The sequence below is a fragment of the Polypterus senegalus genome, chromosome 9, assembly GCF_016835505.1.
Source record: "Polypterus senegalus isolate Bchr_013 chromosome 9, ASM1683550v1, whole genome shotgun sequence".
Classification (NCBI taxonomy): domain Eukaryota; kingdom Metazoa; phylum Chordata; class Cladistia; order Polypteriformes; family Polypteridae; genus Polypterus; species Polypterus senegalus.
In genome coordinates, this window is record NC_053162.1 from 132,386,728 (window position 1) to 132,408,832 (window position 22,105).

General features: G+C 39.5%; 1 protein-coding gene across 1 annotated transcript in view; it reads left to right on the forward strand.

Moving 5' to 3' along the window:
* The first annotated feature begins 245 nt into the window (after positions 1-245).
* Positions 246-22,105, forward strand: part of dlat (dihydrolipoamide S-acetyltransferase (E2 component of pyruvate dehydrogenase complex)) — a 64,728-nt gene continuing 42,868 nt past the window's right edge. Inside the window, exons 1-2 of the mRNA XM_039763893.1 lie at positions 246-670; positions 1,794-1,895. Of these exons, the coding sequence (XP_039619827.1) occupies positions 413-670; positions 1,794-1,895 (360 nt within the window). The 5' untranslated portion in view covers positions 246-412. The remainder of the gene's footprint in view (positions 671-1,793; positions 1,896-22,105) is intronic.

The window sequence follows — 22,105 nt, forward strand, 5'->3', positions numbered from 1 at the left end:
GTACTTACTGAAAGCGAAGGATTTCTTCTTTAGAAATACCAGTTAAAAAGAGGCATTCAAAGAGAAAAATGTTCGAGTTCTGAACTAAAAATAGCATTTTATGTAACATTTTAAACAACTTGCATTTTCAAATAAACTCTTTTTCATGTGCCTGTAGAAAAATGTCTAACTTTACTTTCTGGATCTATCTAGGTAACATACGGATATCTATGGTAGAAGGTGGTACGAACGAGGCCGGGAAAGTTTGCAGCAGTACTGCCGTAAAGCGAGATGTGCAGGGACGGGTAGGTCATTGGAAAACTGAATGCAAACTGTGGTTACCCGGGGCAGTGGCAACAAGACCAGAATAAAGAAGACCCTGTAACTTTGGACTACAGCGAGGAGTTAATATCAGTTTTAAAACAAAAGAAAAATGCTCCGCTGTGTGTTACAGCTAAGAAATGCTACCCGCGGTCTTCCTCGGTCTACTCATGGTTGCAGTTTGTTCCCCGTCTGGACTTCGGGGAGCAGCCACCCTCGGTTATACCACAAAGGCCCAGTCCATAAAATGAAGTTCATGTCTGTCAGTCTTGATAGGGGGAATACCAGTGTCGGTCAAGGGTGGTATAGGAATGAGCGCTGCCCAGGAGGGCCTGGACGAAGGTGGTATAGTTTACCGCCGCATCAGAAGGTGAGAGCTGCCATTTACTTTGTGCTTGTAAAACATACTGACATAGGTAAACGTAATAGTAGCATGCATAATAAGGGGAATTTCTGCTTAATCATTGCAGTTAGCGTTTGCGTAAACCGCAGTTGCTGCAAGCCTGTTCTAATCAGAAGGTATGTGTTTGTCGCTTGGAAGGGTAGAACAGAACGAAACTTGCCAAAGGCAACTGTCATAAAGCTGCTAGCTGTTTAACCTTGGCAGGTTTGTTCGCAGCCCTTGATTTGTACGTTGTATATAACGTTACAGAAATCTAAGAAACGCTTAGGTTGCAGGGTTCAGTTTCTCCATTTAGAATTACCGAAAATTTTGATGTCTCCGTATGTTACACTCCAAGCTGTAATTAATAACTGTGTTAGCATTCGCGTACTAAATAAATATTGCTGTATTGTCATGTGTACATGATATAATAAAATCTTTCCTGCAGTATGCACTGATAGATCTTGTTGCACACTGTTAGATTTCAGAGTAATCGGTAATTATTTTGAAGTGCTTTTTTGCTAGTTTAATCAGGGCAATAGCTAAGTATCATTTTAAAGTGTTTTGGCTTGTCAGATTTAGTTAGGGAGTATTTTGAATTATCAAGTCTATCCAATCTTAATTCAGATCAAGTTTGTAGAGGGCCAGAGAGTATTCAGTCAACACTGAAGTTAACTGAAATGTAGTGTAAATGTACCTGTAAACTGTAATAGTAGATTTGTTTACTACTGAAGGGAAAAATATTGTAAAGACCACATTTTCTAAATACATTTGAAACATAATTTTCAGAATTGGTTTAAATTTATTTCAAGTTTTCCGTTACTGTGCTTGACTGGAAGAAATAAAGTTATCTATCATTATTTTGCAGGCAGATTAGCTTAGTGGTTAAGGCTCTGGACTTCAAACCTCTAGTTTCAAATCTCATGCTTGTGAGTAGTTTGTCATATATTCTGTGGGCACTGTGTTTAAGTAGTTCATACACAGTGTTTTTTTATTAATCAAAATTGATCCGTGCACTTTTAATGAATTTTGTAGGTTGTTTTCCCAGACGTTTTTCCTAAACAGAAAATCAGTTCCTTAAGAATTGTTCAAAATATGTTTTTCCTTACAGGTAGCATTGCCATCACTTTCACCAACCATGCAACTAGGGACCATTGCTCGATGGGAGAAGAAAGAAGGAGACAAAATAAATGAGGGAGACCTTTTAGCAGAGGTAATTTTATCACTACTACTTATTTTATGTCAGTCAGTTTAGTAGAGTATGCTATGTTTTTTAACTGTTATGTGTATCTTATTTATACAGTGGGACCTTTTCAAATGTACTGGAACATTAGTTTGCTAGAAAAGGGGTTTGCATTCCAAAATGCACTACAATAAGTCAGTGGTGATTTTATAGGAAATTCCTTTGATTGAAATATAGATTTTTGCCGGCCACCTGCGTGCTCCTTCCGCACTGAATAAGCTCACGCCTTCTGGTGCACGATGTCCGCGCAGCAGCAGAATAAAAAGAAGGAGATAAATACATGTGACATTTTGAAGAAATAATTTTATGACCTGAATAGTACCAATCAGAAAACATCATTGCACTAATGCAGTATTATTTGAAAACGAACCGCGTCAGATCAGCTGTAAAAGTATTGCATTTCTAAATGTTTGCTTTTTTTCAGTCTGATTCTCTCAGTCAGACTGTATATTTGTCTCTTATTCAGTGTGCGCAAGAACATGCAGGTGGCCAGATGCTGTGTGCTACAACATGCTGATGGTGATCAACACATTTTAAAAAAAGAAAGAGACAAATATATGTGATGTTTTAAAGAAATCATTTTATGACACGATTTACTTTTATTTACTTACTTCCTAAAGCCTAAAGTCACAAGTAGTGTGCAGAGGGCATGCTCAAAAATGTGCCTGCTGACACTTTAGTATGCAAGGAATGGTATGTGCATTCTTGCTCCGATGTAGAAGGGAGCTGAGTTTACCTCTGTTATAGCGCGTCTGTGTGAAAACAGCAGTGTCAGATGCGGGGGTGGTGTGTGTTTGGGCTCGTGAACGCGGCTGAGATAATAAAACTGACTAAAAAAAAAAAACAAAGCTAACCTTTACAAGTATCCTAAATTACACCGGCTGTTACAGACTTAAATCAAATGTATGTTATTATTCTAAAATAGTAAGACTAAGAGCAGTTTACTTCTCAAAACGGAATGGTGCAAGATCGAACTCGTTACCTTTTGATTCCCAGTCAGCAGCTGATTCTATTACGCCACGGAAGCAGTCATAATAAAAGGGTGTCACTGTCGCATGTTAAGGCGGCTTTTTGTTTCTGCAGTTATATTTTTGAATAAAAGTGCAATTGTTGTGTTAGATTTGTACCTTTTGTGAAAGTGTTTCTTTGATATTTAGACTTCAGGCTTCATACATTATATAGTTTATGCCTACATTTTGTCATCTACTACTAGAATATAAAAAACGTTTCTGTTTTAACAATCTGTTTACACATGTTTACACAGATTACGGTAGAAATGGAACAGACATGAAATGCGTGTGTTCCAAACAACAATCTATTATTTCCACTCTAAAACTCTACTCCCAGAAAATCAATCAAGGCATGAGCTGGGAGAAGTTTGTGCACATTCTAGGTCGGTGGGGGGGGATGAAATAGCCGGCTGCTTACAGCATGAGTTTATCAGCACATTTAGAGGACAAAGGACGCTGGCGGAGTGGTGTGAAGGGACTTAAGAAGCGATTTAAGGTGGGACGGATCTACAAGTTTTTTCGTAGGCTCTGGTAATTCTAATGTTAAGGCTTGACAGAACAAAAAGGTTTGGGGAAGTCTCCCGTATAATTGAAAGTTGCTTGCAGATGCAAAAAGTTTGAAATGGTCTTTACAGATAAGTGTCCGAAACATAACTGAACAGGTTAGGAAACATGGTGGATATATAGTTGAAAAAAAAAAAACAGGAGGAGGAAGGATCCTCGGACCAGAACTGGAAATGAGATCATGGGGCAGCGACTTCTTGGGATGTGGAAATTACTTCATTAGGAGGTGGGCTCTTCTGCTGGTCTGCAAGTGACGTCTTCTGGGGCAAAACTGGAAGTGATATCATGGGAGACAGGCGGAATTTGGTCTGCAGGGAGATAAAAGAATTAGTGCACTCTACCAATCCCTGGTCTGACCCGGGATTACCTACTTTTGAGCCCTTTAGCTGCCTCCCATGTGCACATGTATGACACCCATTAAACCTTAATGTGAGCATGGCTTTTTGCTGGCATGCATCTGCAACAACAAAGCCTGAAGTACACTATTTTTATAAACAGTTTACTAGCAAGGTTTACCTAAACTACAAGGGCTAGTCCTATGTTAATGTGTGCCTCTCCATTAGTCTAGATATGCCTTATCTGTGCTGTGGAGCAGTGAGGTCATACAATGCCTTATTTTGTTTTAGGAAGATTGTGACTTTTACAAAGTAAGAGCCCCAGATCATGTGGTCTCCTCCTTTCAGGTGGCCAGATCGTCCTTCTAAGACTGCGTTTCACGTCCTTTGACCTCCTTCTGTTTCTTTTATTCTTTGATTTCTCCATCTGTGAATTCTTTCCATTTGAATTCTCCCCCTTTCCTTGTGCCGACTCATATATATATATATATATATATATATGTATATATGTATGTGTATAAATATGCAACATTCTTTTCGATCATTACTTCAAAAATGATAGCCCTTCAATTTTAAAATATGAAAGTAGCAGGCAAGAATGGACAGTTGCGTCAAATTATCAGAAGTCAATCGTACAAAGACTTCAGTCCAAAACAGATTTTACTAATAATGGCAACGACATCAGAGCTCTAAGAGTCATTTTCAAATTTAGCCAAACTAGCTCATATTGGGCTAGTGATCCCAGTGAGCACAGCTGAATGTGAAAGGGGGTTTTCTGCCCTTAAAAGGATCAAGACATGTTTGAGAAGTCACATGAATCAAAGCATGCTAAATAATCTCATGCTGATCTCCATGGTGGGCCCATATCCTGGGGACTTTGATTATGGAAAAGCTACAGACAACTGGGCCTCTAGGAAGAAAAGAAGATTAAGTATTTAACTGAAGACACCTTCTGCATATGCAAGTTGGCTTTGAAGAATATTTTAAAATTTTTCTTCATTAGGTTTCCCATACTTTTTTTTCATTGTTTTCACGTTTCTTCCCTACAGCGACAATACTTGTGCCTCTTTGTTTATGTCATAACAATTGTTATTTAAAATTTTTATTAGGGTTGCAGGATTCTGAAATGGATACTTCGTAAATTTAATAAAAATATTCTGGTGCAAGTGTCAAAACTTAAAAAAGGAAGTCATGTTGAGCAATGGAAAATAATTAATAAAAATAGTTGCACATTTAATTTTGCCCATCACCAAATTTCCCTGTCCAGCCCCACCCAGCTACTTTTTCATGCCACCCGGCTGGAAAAAATTTCTGGGGAGAACGCAGAGATGCAAACTTGTATTGCAAAATGCAATGCAAAACACACAATTTTTTCACTGATGGTGTCCTAAACATGTAAATTGCTGAAGGTTTAAATCTTTTTTTGCTGTTAATCTCATTCAGTCTCATTTCATTGCTACAAGTGCATTTTACAACTGCTGTTTGTACTGCATGTGTGAATTACAAATGCAGCCAAGTAGCACCTGTCATTAGTGTATATCACAATTTAATTTCTCATTGTGCTGTATTACGTTCACTTTACTATGCAGGTGTCTTTCAAACATAAATTTAAAACATTTCACAAATATTACATATATAACACCTTTCACAGAAATTGCTGACACTAGTTTTAAGTTTAAGAGTACTTTATCGGTAAAGGTAAATACATGTTGGTGTTCCTAGGAGAAACAGTCCATATGTTGCTTGCTAGATAGAACACAGGTGTTTACATGTGTGAAAACATATGTCACGTAATTATTCTGTTTGTCCATCTAGCAAAATGTCGTTTCTATTTTGTTTGCTTACTAAGTGTTAATATGCTGAGGTTTTTACAAATAAACCTGATTGAACTGTAGGAAATAAGAGGAAAAAGCCATTAGAGCATGGTTTTAAACACAACCTTTCAAAAACTCTCAATTTTCCAGAATGTACTGCTTTGTGCACTGGCTACACGTAACACCATCATTGCTTAAAATGGTTAAAGCAGCATGTGCTCACTGACATCAACAACTGTTATAAATGATGATAAACATTTCTTATTGTACCAACTATGTTGTGTCCAGAATCCGAGAAAGTGCTGGCACTTTTTTCTTAGTCTGAACACCCATGCAGCACAATTTAGTGACTCTGCCTCACTAAGGATCACTTTTTCTCTGCTTTCTTTGCTCACTGCTTGACTATAAACTGCTACTTCCTTGCTTGTGTTCTAAATGGTGCAACTGCCAGTGAGACAGCTCTTGCTGTATTAACACTAGAATTACCAGAGCCTACGAAAAAACTTGTAGATCCGACCCACCTTAAATTTGTTCGCAGCACTCCGCCAGCGTCCTTTGTCCTCTAAATGTGCCGATAAAGACAAGCAGCAAGCAGCCTAGTATCACATGCCCCCACCGCCACAGAACTTGCACAAAGTTCTCCCAGCTCGATTGACTATCTGGGAGTGAAGTGGAGTTTTAGAATGGAAATAATAGATCGTTATTTGGAACACATGCATTTCATGTGTGTTCCGTTTCTACAATAATCTGTGTAAACACATTATTAAAACAGATATTTTAGTAGCAAATGACAAAATGGTGGTATAAATTATATGTGTGAAGCCTGAAGTCCAAAGATCAAATAAACACTTTCACAAAAGGTTCAAGGACAATACAACAGCTTCCGTGGCGTAGCGGTAAGATTTGCTGACTTGTAATCAAGAGTCCCCGGTTCGATCCCGACTGCCTCCTATATTTGCTGTTTTTGTGAGCTGCTGTTATTGTTAATATTATACAGTACACACATACATTTGGTTTGCGTCTGTAACAGACAGTGTACATTTATAGGACTTGTTAAAGTTACTTTTTTTTTTTTTTCACTTTTATTCTCTCAGTCACGATCACGATGCATGCTACTGCCCTAGGGATTTGACGCTGTTATTTTTTATTTGAAACTGGGAATAACTGTAGATGTGAGTGGTGTTTTGAGGCAGTTGAATTGGACATTCTCTGATCTGGAGGGATAAAAGCTGACACACGAACGCTGGTGAATCTGCCATCTTCATATCTCACCGTCACTTGATTTTTTTTTAATTCAGTTTTATTGAGTGTTCCTGCTCACGCTGAATTAGTATGCACCTTATGGTCTATGATGTCAAAAAAAAAAAAACAGAGACATAGGTATATATGGTATACTAGCAGAATACCCGCGCTTTGCAGCAGAGAAGTAGTGTGTTAAAGAAGGTACGAAAAAGAAAAGGAAAAATTTTAAAAATAACGTAACATGATTGTTAATGTAATTGTTTTGTCATTGATATGAGTGTTGTTCTCATATCTATCTATATATATATATATATATATATATATATATATATATATATATCTATATATATATCTATATACAGTATATACCCGCGCTTGGCAGTGGAGAAGTAGTGAGTTAAAGAAGGAAAGAGAAAGAAAAGGAAACATTTTGAAAATAACGTAACATGATTGTCAATGTAATTGTTTTGTCACTGTTATGAGTGTCCCTGTGATATATATATATATATATATATATATATATATATATATATATATATATATATATATATATATATATATATATATATATATATATATATATAAAAAATACCAACTTGCGATGTCATGTGTTAAAGAAGTTATGAAAAGAAAAGGAAACATTTTAAAAATAATGTAACATGATTGTCAAAGTAATTGTTTAGTGTATTTGGCGGCAGCGTCACAAAGTTGTTTTCGGTAGCTGCATCAGAAAATGTACCACGACGTCTGACACGACTCCTTTTTACTGTTTTCTCACAGCTTGGATTGCTGCTGTCATATATACACACACACACACACACACACACACACACACATGCATACATACATATATATATATATACATACCTATCTACATCATATATACACACACATACATACATACACACACACAAATTATATACATATGTGTGTATGTATGTATGTGTGTGTGTGTGTGTGTGTGTGTGTATATATATATATATATATATATATATATATATATATATATATATATATATATATATATATATACAGTGGTGTGAAAACTATTTGCCCCTTCCTGATTTCTTATTCTTTTGCATGTTTGTCACACAAAATGTTTCTGATCATCAAACACATTTAACCATTACTCAAATATAACACAAGTAAACACAAAATGCAATTTTTAAATGATGCTTTTTATTATTTAGGGGGAAAAAAAAATCCAAACCTACATGGCCCTGTGTGAAAAAGTAATTGCCCCCTGAACCTAATAACTGGTTGGGCCACCCTTAGCAGCAATAACTGCAATCAAGCGTTTGATAACTTGCAATGAGTCTTTTACAACGCTCTGGAGGAATTTTGGCCCACTCATCTTTGCGGAATTGTTGTAATTCAGCTTTATTTGAGGGTTTTCTAGCATGAACCGCCTTTTTAAGGTCATGCCATAGCATCTCAATTGGATTCAGGTCAGGACTTTGACTAGGCCACTCCAAAGTCTTCATTTTGTTTTTCTTCATCCATTCAGAGGTGGATTTGCTGGTGTGTTTTGGGTCATTGTCCTGTTGCAGCACCCAAGATCGCTTCAGCTTGAGTTGACGAACAGATGGCCGGACATTCTCCTTCAGGATTTTTGGTAGACAGTAGAATTCATGGTTCCGTCTATCACAGCAAGCCTTCCAGGTCCTGAAGCAGCAAAACAACCCCAGACCATCACACTATCACCACCATATTTTACTGTTGGTATGATGTTCTTTTCTGAAATGCTGTGTTCCTTTTACGCCAGATGTAACGGACATTTGCCTTCCAAAAGTTCAACTTTTGTCTCATCAGTCCACAAGGTATTTTCCCAAAAGTCTTGGCAATCATTGAGATGTTTCTAAGCAAAATTGAGACGAGCCCTAATGTTCTTTTTGCTTAAAAGTGGTTTTGCGTCTTGGAAATCTGCCATGCAGGCCGTTTTTGCCCAGTCTCTTTCTTATGGTGGAGTCGTGAACACTGACCTTAATTGAGGCAAGTGAGGTCTGCAGTTCTTTAGACGTTGTCCTGGGGTCTTTTGTGACCTCTCGGATGAGTCGTCTCTGCGCTCTTGGGGTAATTTTGGTCGGCCGGCCACTGCTGGGAAGTTTCACCACTGTTCCATGTTTTTGCCATTTGTGGATAATGGCTCTCACTGTGGTTCACTGGAGTCCCAAAGCTTTAGAAATGGCTTTATAACCTTTACCAGACTGATAGATCTCAATTACTTCTGTTCTCATTTGTTCCTGAATTTCTTTGGATCTTGGCATGATGTCTAGCTTTTGAGGTGCTTTTGGTCTACTTCTCTGTGTCAGGCAGCTCCTATTTAAGTGATTTATTGATTGAAACAGGTGTGGCAGTAATCAGGCCTGGGGGTGGCTACAGAAATTGAACTCAGGTGTGATACACCACAGTTAGGTTGTTTTTAACAGGGGGCAATTACTTTTTCACACAGGGCCATGTAGGTTTGGATTATTTTTCTCCCTAAATAATAAAAACCATCATTTAAAAACTGAATTTTGTGTTTACTTGTGTTATATTTGACTAATGGTTAAATGTGTTTGATGATCAGAAACATTTTGTGTGACAAACATGCAAAAGAATAAGAAATCAGGAAGGGGGCAAATAGTTTTTCACACCACTGTATATATATATATATATATATACATACATATACTTGTGTGTATGTTTGTATGTGTCTATATGTGTGTGTATAGCTTTGGTCACTGAGTGCAAGGGAAAAATAATAAAATATAGTCTATAAGTTATTAAACAGTAAAACATTAACGTTTTAAGAAGTACAGGTACATTGAGCACGACCTGAGTGGTTGCGGGTAAACTACATTTTAAAGACTGTGTAATACAACAGGTAAGTAACTAACAGCAGCTAAAATATATATGGATCATCTCTCGGTAGTAGATCCCTTTTGAAAGGCGCTACACGACGGCTGTGGTATAGAAATTACATTTTCTATGTGAACGTTCAAATTTGTGCCTCTGGTAATGTGCCTTACCAGCATTTAAAGAAAATTAGTTTTGTGTCCTCTGCAGTGTTAAGAGAGAAAGGCTTTGGTTTGGGATAAAAGGAAAAAAGGTGTAAAGAAAGGAAAGTTGCCTTTTCTTTTATATAGTATAGAGAGATGTGTTCGCTGACGTTATGATCGCCTTTTGGGGACAGTCGTGGTGGGTCTTGTGTAGACTGGTGAGACGTCCCTGCCATTAATCGGCTGTGATGGCACTGTCAGTCCTCCACTCGTGTGCGTGTCTTCATAATCCGAGCTGAGGACCTCATAATCGTATACGTGCAAAAGAAAGTGTGAATCGCCTTAATATTATTTTGCCGTGGTGTAGAAAAGGGGTCCCGTGTTTGCACTTGTCTGGGCTATAGCGCAGGGGGAGGATGAAAAAAATTAAAAGTGCTCACTTTGACTTAAGGCAGAAGCGCAGTCAGCGTCTCAAAGGCCGGCACAGCTATGCACGCGCGCTGGCTGCTCGACTTTTGCAGGGCAGGAGACCACAGTTTTGCAGACACGCTCATGATATCAAAAGTCTCAGCGCTCTTTGGAGGTCATTCATATATATATATATATATATATATATATATAAAAATACCCGCGCCTACAGCGAGAAGTAGTGTGTTAAAGAAGTAATGAAAAAGAAAAGGAAACATTTTAATAATAACGTAACATGATTGACATTGTCATGAGTGTTGCTGTCATATATATGCCTGCCTAAATAAGTCACCCTCGCTTTGCTCTTACTTTATTTACCGCTCATTTAATCATGGCTAATGGCGGGAAAAATTATAAAATGGAAGGAGGATGGCTTTACCAAAACAATTATTGATGGCTTAATCGATTATTCATAAAGCTTGAATTGGTGATCTGTTTTTCTGTGTTAACCTCATATTTTTTCATACTTCTTCTCAAACTAAGGTGGTGCGAGGGTAAAATGAATCGGGATGTGCTGATCAATGTAATCGGTGTACCAGGAAATCATGCATTGACAAAAGCTCCCATTTGCTTGTAATGCAAAGTGTGATTAAATGCATTATTTTTAACGCGTTATGGAGCACATGCATCAAGCTTCTCAGCTGTGCTTGTGCTAAGAAAAGGAAAGATTTTAAAAATAACGTAACACGATTGTCAATGTGACCTTTTGTAAGTAGTGCCTGGAGGATTCAGTGTGGAGAAACTCTAGAGACAGCGTGTGTATTAACTTGTGGATTTTTCTGTGAGTATTTGGTGGCAGTCTGACGGTTGCTTCGAAGACGGCGTAGCTGAGCTCAGCTCAGAGCAAATGAGATGAATGGGAGGGAGATGATGACGTGACTCCCCACCCGCCTTTAACTGTCAATCCCCACAAACACAGTCTCTCGAATTTGCATAAGCACACCCCTTCACCTACAATTTTAACTTAGTTACAAAGTGATCAAAACTCTCGTTTATATCCTGCGTCCTCTCATTAAACTTGTATCCCGCATTACCTGTGGGCATGTGAAACGCCAGCGGTAGCCTGTCTATGAACTTAATTTAAAGTTTAGGTTTACACCTTGCTTTCTTTCCGAGGTAGCAGCACTCATGAATATGGTAGTATATGTCACTCGCTCGCTTCTTATTGTTTCGCTGCCTTCTCAATTATATAATACATGTTTTCTTAAGAGCTTTTTGGAGGTCTTCCTGGTTTTCTATGCACTGCGCTGACAGTCAGTTCACGGATTACGGGGAGGCGTGATGATGTCACACGAAACTCCGCCCCCCCACGTCATTCCAGCTCAACTCCATTACAGTTAATGGAGAAAAATACCTTCCAGTTATGACCATTAGGCGTAGAATTTCGAAATGAAACCAGCCCAACTTTTGTAAGTAAGCTGTAAGGAATGAGCCTGCCAAATTTCAGCCTTCTACCTACACGGGAAGTTGGAGAATTAGTGATGAGTCCGTGAGTGAGTGAGGGCTTTGCCTTTTATTAGTATAGATGTGGGTTTGGTCTCGTCCGTTACCGGAGATGGATGTCTGAAGCGGAGCTCCGTTAGCAGCGGCTTTATTTTTTCACTTATTTCTTATTATTTTGTGATATCCTGTATTTACCCGACCCGAGAAGTTTCCACTACAGTATATAAACATAAGTAACAAGAAAGGGGGTCAGAAAGAACCGGAAAGTGAACTTAAAACTACACCCAAGTCTAGACAGACATCAAGCCCAAGTGCAAGGTACGGCCTATCAGAGACTGACCTGGAACAGGCAGGCGAAAGCACAGACTTCCCAGGACCCTGCTCCACTGCATCATCTCCATTCGAGAGCGAAAATGGGAGCGAAGGTGCAAGTGATGCAGGTCATGATAGCTAGCCAATTCCAGAAGATCATTTGAAACTAGAAATGGCCTTGCAGTCTGTGCTTTCATCTACTCCTCGCGAGCCCGAAGCATCGGCTATAATCGGGGTTGCCACTCCACCTACAGAGCACAAAAGCCAAAACGATTTGTCCGAACTGAAGGAAATGATAAATGAGCTTAAGAAAGACATTCAGAGAAATAGAAAGAAAGAAAGAAAGAATGAAGTGACTTGCTTAAGACAAACGAAAAGCTGCGGCTGGAGTTGCGGCAGGATAACAAAGACCTGGAAATGCGTCTATATAATCATTTTGATGCAATCTTTAAAGCTATGCTGGGGAAAATTGAGGAACACATTCAAGAAAACACATCTAAACTGAGAAAACTTGCCAATCAGCTGGATGACATTAAGCAGAAATTCATGTCTCGAATTGAAACAGCGGAATAACTGGCATCTAGCGCTGATGGAAAAGCTACAGCTGCGAATTCCAAATGGAACAAACTTGGAGACAGACTTGTGGCTCTGGAAGATGGATGCAGAAGGAATAATATTAGAATTGAAGATCTACCTGAGAATCGTGAAAGTCTAAACCCAGTGAAATTCGCAATAGAACTATTCTCAAAAATAATTGGAGAGGACTTTAAATCATATACGGAGATAGCAGCAGCCTATCGCATACGCGGATCAAATACCTTTAAACCTAGGTCTTTTATTGTCCGCTTCGAGAGATTAATATCAAAGCTAGATGTGATGGCACTTCTCAGACACAAGCAAGAGATTATCAAATACAGCCTCTTGTATCCTGCCAAACTGAAAGTGGATGTTCAAGGCCAACACTACATCTTCTCCAGCAAGGAGGAAGCAGAAAAGGAATTAAGGAAGCTGATCCCGACACTTTTTTGAAACACAATAGTGAGTGGCATCCTGTCATGGCATGGCAAGGAGATATCACCTGCTGTCTGATCCACTTGTAATGATACGGGTATTATAATTATACATCCTTTTCTCTACTCAGACACTTTTTGTTTATGTTTTAATTACAGTTATAGACGTGTGTGTGGTAGAAATTAAACTAGGTTTTTTTTGTTGTTGTTTTTGTTTTTTTAACTACCATAAAGGAGACCGTTTAACATCATACCCTTGGTTTATTGTTGTTATTGCATTAGGATTTACTATGCTTATCCTGGACCACTTTTTAACACCATTCCCTGACCACAACTTATCAGACCCCTGGAGGTTTCTAAACCCAAACTCAAGAACATATTCCTTCTACTCACCAGTGCATCGTTGCTACTCAAGAATTGATTATTGACCATGCACCTCTGATCTTGGAGCTAAAATCATTATGCCCCACACACTCACCTCACAGATGGCATCTTAACCCACTTCTATTAAAAGACAAGAACTGTACAGAATTTATATCAAAACAAATCAGTGTCTCCCTAGAGACAAATACATCCTCAGAGGTTTCTGCAGGAATACTCTGGGAATTTCTAATGGCCTTCTTAAGAGGACAGATTATTTCATATCTTTCCCACAGGAATAAATTAAAAACCAAGAAAGTATTACTAGAATAGATGAAGAACATGCCAGGTGTCCAAGTGAAGATCTTCATAGGAAAAGGCAGCTCTGCATTCAGAACTCAACCTTTTTAACAACTAAAGAAACTGAACAACTTATTTATAAATCAAGACATCATTACTATGAACACGGAGAGAAAGCTAATAAGCTTTTAGCTCAACAAATCCACAAGCAAAAAGTTTGCAATGCAATCCCAGTAATCGCCAACACGAACGGAGATAAAATCTTTGACCATAAAAATATAATGCACACATTTAGAGACAACTATAAATCCTTATATTATACCAAGTTTAAAGAAAACAATGCACAATCTAATGCATTTCTGGATACATTACCGATAACACAAATAGATACTTTTAGTGCTGAGGATCTGGATTAACCTCTGACACTATCAGAATTACTAGATGCTATAAATTCACTTCAAGGCGGGAATTCAGCAGGCCCTGATGGCTACCCTGTAGAATTTTATAAGAAATTCTCCACTCCGCTAGCTTCCCTCTTATTAGCAACATGTACAGAAGCTAGAGACAATCAAATCCTACCTCAAACTTTTTGTCAAGCATTAATCACCGTCTTTCCTAAACAAAATAAGGACTTGTTACAATGTGCATCATACAGACCAATTTCACTTCTGAATAATGATGTTAAGATACCCTCAAAAATCATAACTAGAAGGATGGTGAAAGTGCTGCCTTTGGTAATATCACAAGATCAGACTGGATTTATTAAAGGCCAACACTTATCTTCCAATCTTTGACGCCTGGGTAATTGAATGTCTTCACCAGTAAAGTCAAACACCCCAGAGATGATGATATCATTGGATGCAGAAAAAGCATTTGATATGATTGAATGGAACTAACTTTTCTCTACATTAGAGAAATTTGGCTTTGACCCGAACATTTGTGCATGGATCAAACTACTGTATACCAATCCAGAAGCTTCAGTTTGTATTAACAACATTTGTTCAGACTACTTTAAACTAGAACGTGGTACCAGACAAGGATGCCCCTTGTCACCTCTCCTGTTTGCAATCGCGATTGAACCACTGGCAGTTCACTGTCGAAATGCTTATTAGATGAAGGGGATTATCAGAGAAGGACTGGAACAGAAAATTTCCCTATATGCAAATGATATGGTACTGTATACAGTACACCCCTAAAATTCATGCGGGTTACGTTCCTAGAGCACCCGCGAATTGTGAAAAACCTCAAATTTTGGATGTGGTTAAAAAAAAAATGCTTATTTTCATACTTTTAACCCTAAATATGCCCCCAAAACGCTTTAATTTAATTTCAAACTCTGCTTAATACAATAATACCTAAAAATAATGTAAAGGTAAACCTGTATACTGTACTGCTATGTCTCCCGCAGTACATGAATGTAAAATGCTGTACCGATGTTACCGCTATATGTACTGTAATTCATGCAAGTGCGTTTTCATTGCCAGAAGCCTTGGGTGGTGCAGTTCGTTTCGGCGGCATCTTGGGGCTTTAACCGTTAAGCTATCACATACTTGGGGGTTAATGCATCCCTGGACGCCAAATACTTCTTTCCTACACACTGAGTAAATGTCACAATTAAAGAAAAAGTGAAATTTTAATGGAACACATTTTTTTCATGCAATGAGCATCATAATTACTGCAACACTGATCATTTTACACACTGCTAATGAAACTGTAAAAACTATCTAAAAAACTACTGGAACAATATTTACAAAGTGCAACTGACGCCATGGATGTAAATCACTGAGCCAACTGCGCTTAAACTAGCTGCATGCAAGCAGACAGAGGTAAGCGCAGATGCTTGCAGGCTAGTCTTAGTGCAGTTTGAACTTCATTCAAACACTTCAAACAAACATGTCTCATGCAGTTAGTTATCGGTTAAACAATAGACAAACATCATAGGGGAGCATATACAGGAGCAGAGAATGTCGGAGGAGGAGAGAGAAACAAAGAAATCAGCCAAAAAGGACACGTACTGCTCAGGCTTTTAAGTAAGCGTAGCACGAGATGCCGCAATCGAGAAGACGGTGATTTATTTATTTTTATGGTGAGGATTCCAAGGACGCACCCAGCCCTGAGAGACAAAAACAAAGCAAACCGGTGATCAAACAGCAAATAAAGAATGTAATGAAAACAAATGAAATAAGAAAACAACGATACCACCCCTGTCCCCCTTAACGAGATTACACATTAAATACAACAAAGCCCAAACAAAACACACACAGTAAATCATGAAAACAGCAATGGATGAAATGTAATGATGAAAATAGATAATCCAGAGATCTGCACGTTGAATGGGAATGTGCACATAGCCCTACCAGTAGTTCCTGAAATGGTAAAGACGGGTGGACGGGTTCAGTCCTCATGTACACAGGCAGATGGCAGACAATCCAGACACACAAAACGATCCAGGACAAAATCAGTAAGTACAGGTAACCCAACAGAAGGCAGGCAGACAGGAACTTGAAACACAAATTACAAAAACTTTTTTTTTTTTGCTTTTGGTCACTGGCCCCCTTTTTAAAAGCCATGCTGACATCCTTTGACCAGCACCCTCAGTAGAAGACCAATCGGGGCCACTGCAGGGACTGCTGGGAGTTGCAGTTTCAAATTCTATTGGCTACTTTCACCATTCCCAAGTCGCGGTTTTCTCTACAGCTGCTTCCTGTTTTCTCCACAGTACAGTATTGCCACGAAAAAATCCATAAAAATTGCAGAGGATATTTGCGGTTTCCGCTAACAATTATTAGGTAAGTTCTAGGGAAAAATCCGTGAATGACTGAGGCCGCGAACTCTGAACCGCGACTTTGCGGGGGTCTACTGTATATCAGACCCAGAAAATACTGTGCCTGCAGTCTTAACAGCACTTACAGATTTTCAAAAGATCTCTGGTCTCAGAATCTATACTAATAAAAGGCAAAGCCCTCACTCACTCACTCACTCACTCACTCACTGACTCATCACTAATTCTCCAACTTCCCGTGTAGGTAGAAGGCTGAAATTTGGCAGGCTTATTCCTTACAGCTCACTTACAAAAGTTGGGCAGGTTTCATTTCGAAATTCTACGCGTAAGGGTCATAACTGGAACCTATTTTTCTACATATAATGTAATGGAGTTGAGTTGGAGATGGCCGTGGGGGGCGGAGTTTCGTGTGACATCATCACGCCTCCTACATAAGTACGTAGAGAACAAGGAAGAACTCCAAACAGCGATGAGCACAAAACGCCATTTCACAATTGAGAAGGCAGAAAAACATTATGAAGCAAATGATGCATACAAGCATATTCATAAGTACAGCTACTGCGGAAACAAAGCACGGCGTGAACCGTAAGTTTATATTAAATTAAGTTCATAGACAGGCTGCCACTAGCGTTTGTAATTTAGTGCCTGCCCATATAAGGCCGTCCATCAGCGGCAATCCAATACAAACACTGCCGGTAAATATTCACGTGTGAAGGACTGTGCTTATGCAGAGGAAGATGAGATGGTCAGGGTGGTGTTTGGCACAAACTCATTGAAACTGCGAGAGAAACTTTTAAGTGCGGGTCTTAGCTGACATTACGAGATGGCACCAGCACAGCTGGGAACCTTCGATGCAAGAACACCAAGCGGCTCCGCGTGAACTGGCGCAGTGCACAGACAAAAGCAACAGTTCCAAAGAGTGCTGAACAAAAACCGAATTACACAATTGAGGAGGCAGCAAAAAAATATGACACGTCTGATACATACAATCATATTCATAAGTGCGCTACTGCGGAAACAAAGCACACGGTGGAAAAAGTGCTAAAGGAAGACAGTGTAAAAAAAAAAAACCCGTGCATGCAGTTTGTCACATCTCAGATAAAGAGGAAGACGAGCTGTTTATTGATGCAGTAAGAAACTAATCGATGAATGAAACCTCTTATCTTTACAATGATTGACAAACACGGAATGTAACTTGAACACAACACATCGTACAAATACGACCCTGATTGAAACAAATAATGATAATCAAATCCTTGATGACAGCAACATTCAATAACACTCACAAAACAATTACTGTATATTGACAATCATGTTACGTTATTTTTAAAATGTTCCCTTTTCTTTTTCATAACTTCTACTTCTCCACTGCGATACGCGGGTATATATATATAAATGTATATATATACCCCGATCTACAGTACATACTCTCGCATAGACAAGCCACACGCTGTGGCAATTGTAGAGTCTTCGCCTCTAATGCCGACATTCGAGGTTCGATTCGAGAGGGATGCACTGAGTATGTACGCGCTACCGATTCATTTTACCTTCGCATCTCCTTGGTTTGGGACGTATGAAAAATATTAGGTTAACTCAGAATCATGTTACGTTATTTTTAAAATGTTTCCCTTTATTAGCACAAGCACAGCTGAGAAGCTTCGATGCATGTACTCCATAACGCGTTAAAAAAATAACGCATTTAATCACACTTTCAATTCCAAGCAAGCGGAACTTTTGTCAATGCATGATTTCCTGGTACATCCATTACACTGATGCACACATCACAGCTACAAAAATGTTAGAGTCGGAATAAAGCGCGTTCCTACGACTGATCATTTCGACTACCCGAGCGAAGCCTTGATAAAAGCATGGTTTTGTGCACACTGAAAAGCAAGCAAAATTAGATGCATTACAGAAAGCGGACTTTGTGGCTCTTACTGGGGATCATTGGACTTCCGTGACCGTTAGTAATTCTAATTACATCTAATTACAAAATGTTCAATGATCACACTGTTTTAGCCTAATGTACAAAATAATTTTGGCTAATGTTACTCAGAGTTTAAAGATTAAGTTGGTCAAATTACCTTTTATGTTTCTGACTTATTTTTTAAGAAGAAAAACTGCACTTTATGTTGAAATTTTGGTTATTATTATTTAAAGACAATATTATTCTGAAAATGTACTTAAAGTACTTAAACTACCACTTTATTTTAAGTCTGCCCAATTTTAACCAGGGATGATATTTTTGTTTCTGTTTTGAATTCAAATGCAGTTTAAAGGCTTTTTTTTCAGAAATTAAAACAGCTTCAGTTTACAATATTCATGTCCATGTCTATTATTTGATTCTGTCACCCACTAAAACCCTTTTAAATTAAAAAAAAAATTTGCGATTTGGGGCAAATTTACGTGTCGATTACATACGATTAATCAAGATTAATTCTTACACAGCCTCTAATTAATTGGATTAATTTTTAATAGAGTCCCACCTAATATATATGTATATATATGTAGATATATATATATATATATGTGATATATATATGTAGATTTGTATATATATGTGTATATACAGTATATATGTAGATATGTATATGTGTATATACAGTATATATGTAGATATGTATATGTGTATATACAGTATATATATATGTGTGTATATATATATATGTGTGTGTATATATATATGTGTGTGTATATATATATATGTGTATATATACAGTGGAGGAAATAATTATTTGACCCCTCACTGATTTTGTAAGTTTGTCCAATGACAAAGAAATGAAAAGTCTCAGAACAGTATCATTTCAATGGTAGGTTTATTTCAACAGTGGCAGATTGCACATCAAAAGGAAAATCGAAAAAATAACTTTAAATAAAAGATAGAAATTGATTTGCATTTCATTGAGGGAAATAAGTTTTTGAACCCTCTAACAAAAAAAGACTTAATACTTAGTGGAAAAACCCTTGTTTGCAAGCACAGAGGTCAAACGCTTTCTTGTAATTGATGCCCAAGTTTGCACATTTTAGGAGGAATGTTGGTCCACTCCTCTTTGCAGATCATCTCTAAATCCCTAAGGTTTCGAGGCTGTCTCTGTGCTACTCTGAGCTTGAGCTCCCTCCATAGGTTTTCTATTGGGTTAAGGTCCGGAGACTGACTAGGCCACTCCATGACCTTAATGTGCTTCTTCTTGAGCCACTCCTTTGTTGCCTTTGCTGTATGTTTTGGGTCATTGTCGTGCTGGAACACCCATCCACGACCCATTTTCAGTTTCCTGGCAGAGGGAAGGAGATTGTCGCTCAGGATTTCCGCGATACATGGCTCCGTCCATTTTCCGTTAATGCGATTAAGTTGTCCTGTGCCCTTAGCAGAAAAACACCCCCAAAGCAAAATGTTTCCACCCCCATGCTTGACGGTGGGGACGGTGTTTTGGGGGTCATAGGCAGCATTTTTCTTCCTCCAAACACAGCGAGTTGAGTTAATGCCAAAGAGCTCTATTTTGGTCTCATCAGACCACAGCACCTTCTCCCAGTCACTCTTTGAAGTTTGCCAATGAACACCTGAATGATTCAGACGGGCCTGCACATGTGCCTTCTTGAGCACATTTTAATCCATTGCGGTGTAATGTGTTTCCAATGGTTTTCTTGGTGACTGTGGTCCCTGCTAATTTAAGGTCATTAACTAACTCCTCCCGTGTAGTTCTAGGATTCTTTTTCACTTTTCTCAGAACCATTGACACCCCACGAGGTGAGATCTTGCGTGGAGCCCCAGAGCGAGGTCGATTGATGGTCATTTTGTGCTCCTTCCATTTTCGAACAATCGCACCAACAATTGTCACCTTCTCTCCCAGCTTCTTGCTAATGGTTTTGTAGCCCATTCCAGCCTTGTGCAGGTCTACAATTTTATCTCTGACATCCTTGGACAGCTCTTTGGTCTTTCCCATGTTGTAGAGTGTGGAGTCTGCTTGATTGATTGATTCTGTGGACAGGTGTCTTTTATACAGGTGACTAGTTAAGACTGGTGTCCTTAATGAGGGTGACTAATTGTGTAGAAGTGTCTAACCACTCTGTGGGAGCCAGAACTCTTAATGGTTGGTAGGGGTTCAAAAACTTATTTCCCTCAATGAAATGCAAATCAATTTCTATCTTTTATTTAAAGTTATTTTTTCGATTTTCCTTTTGATGTGCAATCTGCCACTGTTGAAATAAACCTACCATTGAAATGATACTGTTCTGAGACTTTTCATTTCTTTGTCATTGGACAAACTTACAAAATCAGTGAGGGATCAAATAATTATTTCCTCCACTGTATATATATATATATATGTGTGTATATATATATATATATATATATATATATATATATATGTGTATATATATATATTTATATATATATATATATTGTGGCAGTAGGGGGCAGTAGTGCACCCTTGAACCCTCAGGGATGACTCCAGACACCAGGTAAAAGTCCACGACCCTTTATTGTTTAATAACAATGTGCACCAAGCACCCTCCACACTACTCATAAACCAATACTCTATAACACACAATAAACTCTCCTCCTCGCCCAGACACTTGCTCCTCTACCTCCCAGCTCAGCTCAGTGTCTGGACTGAAGCACCGTCCTTTTATAGCCCCTGACCCGGAGGTGTTCCTGTCCCAGCAGTCCACAGTTCCTTATTCCTTCCGGGTCAGGGCAATCAGTCTTTACTTCACCCCGGGAGCACGCCATTCCTTCCCGTCACGTGACTGTGACGTACTCCCGGGTCATAGGGCACAACAGATCCCACAAGTCCTCCCACAGCGACTCCTGGTGGTCCCCAAGGTATCCAGCAGGGCTGTGTATAAACACTACAGAGTCCATAAGGCCCTGCTGGACCTCGGGGCACGATCCTGCTGCCGGGAGAGCTCCTCCTGTCGGCCTGGGGGTGCGGACCGGCCTGGGAAGCCGGCAGTCTTCCACAATTCCCCCCCCTTAGCGACGACTTCTGGGGGAGCGTCCGCCCGAGGGGCGTCCTCCTCCAGGAGGGCGCGTCGTCCGGGCCTTGAGTGCGCTTGCCCCTGTCCTCGAGCGAACCTTGGGGGGACGGTGTAGCTCCTGTCTCCCCGGGGACAATGGCGCTTCTCGTGGCCCGGTTGCCGGCAATTATAGCACCGACGAAGCCCTCCTGGTTGCTTCCCTCTGCGGGACCAAAAACACCTCGGGAACTCCGTCCAGCGTCGTCTCCGCCTCAACACCTGCCAGGGAGGGCATTACGGCGCTTGGCTGCCCTCAAGCCTTCTCTCCATTATGTCGGGAGCCCCACCTTTCCTTTGGGGATCTCCCGCTTGATCTGGGGCTTGCGCTCAGCCTGAGGCTCTCCATGGAAAGAGGAGAGCCTCTTTACTGTCTGCACACCCGTTTCCTTCCGTTTACTAGGAGCCGGCTTCATTAACACTGTCTCGCTCCGATGAACAGCACTAGTCAGCTGCACCGGCACGAGCGGCGCTTCCCCCGGCACTCCCATTACCGGCGTTACCCGCACTTAAGACCGGTCGGGTCCTCAAGAGCCGTACTGCTCC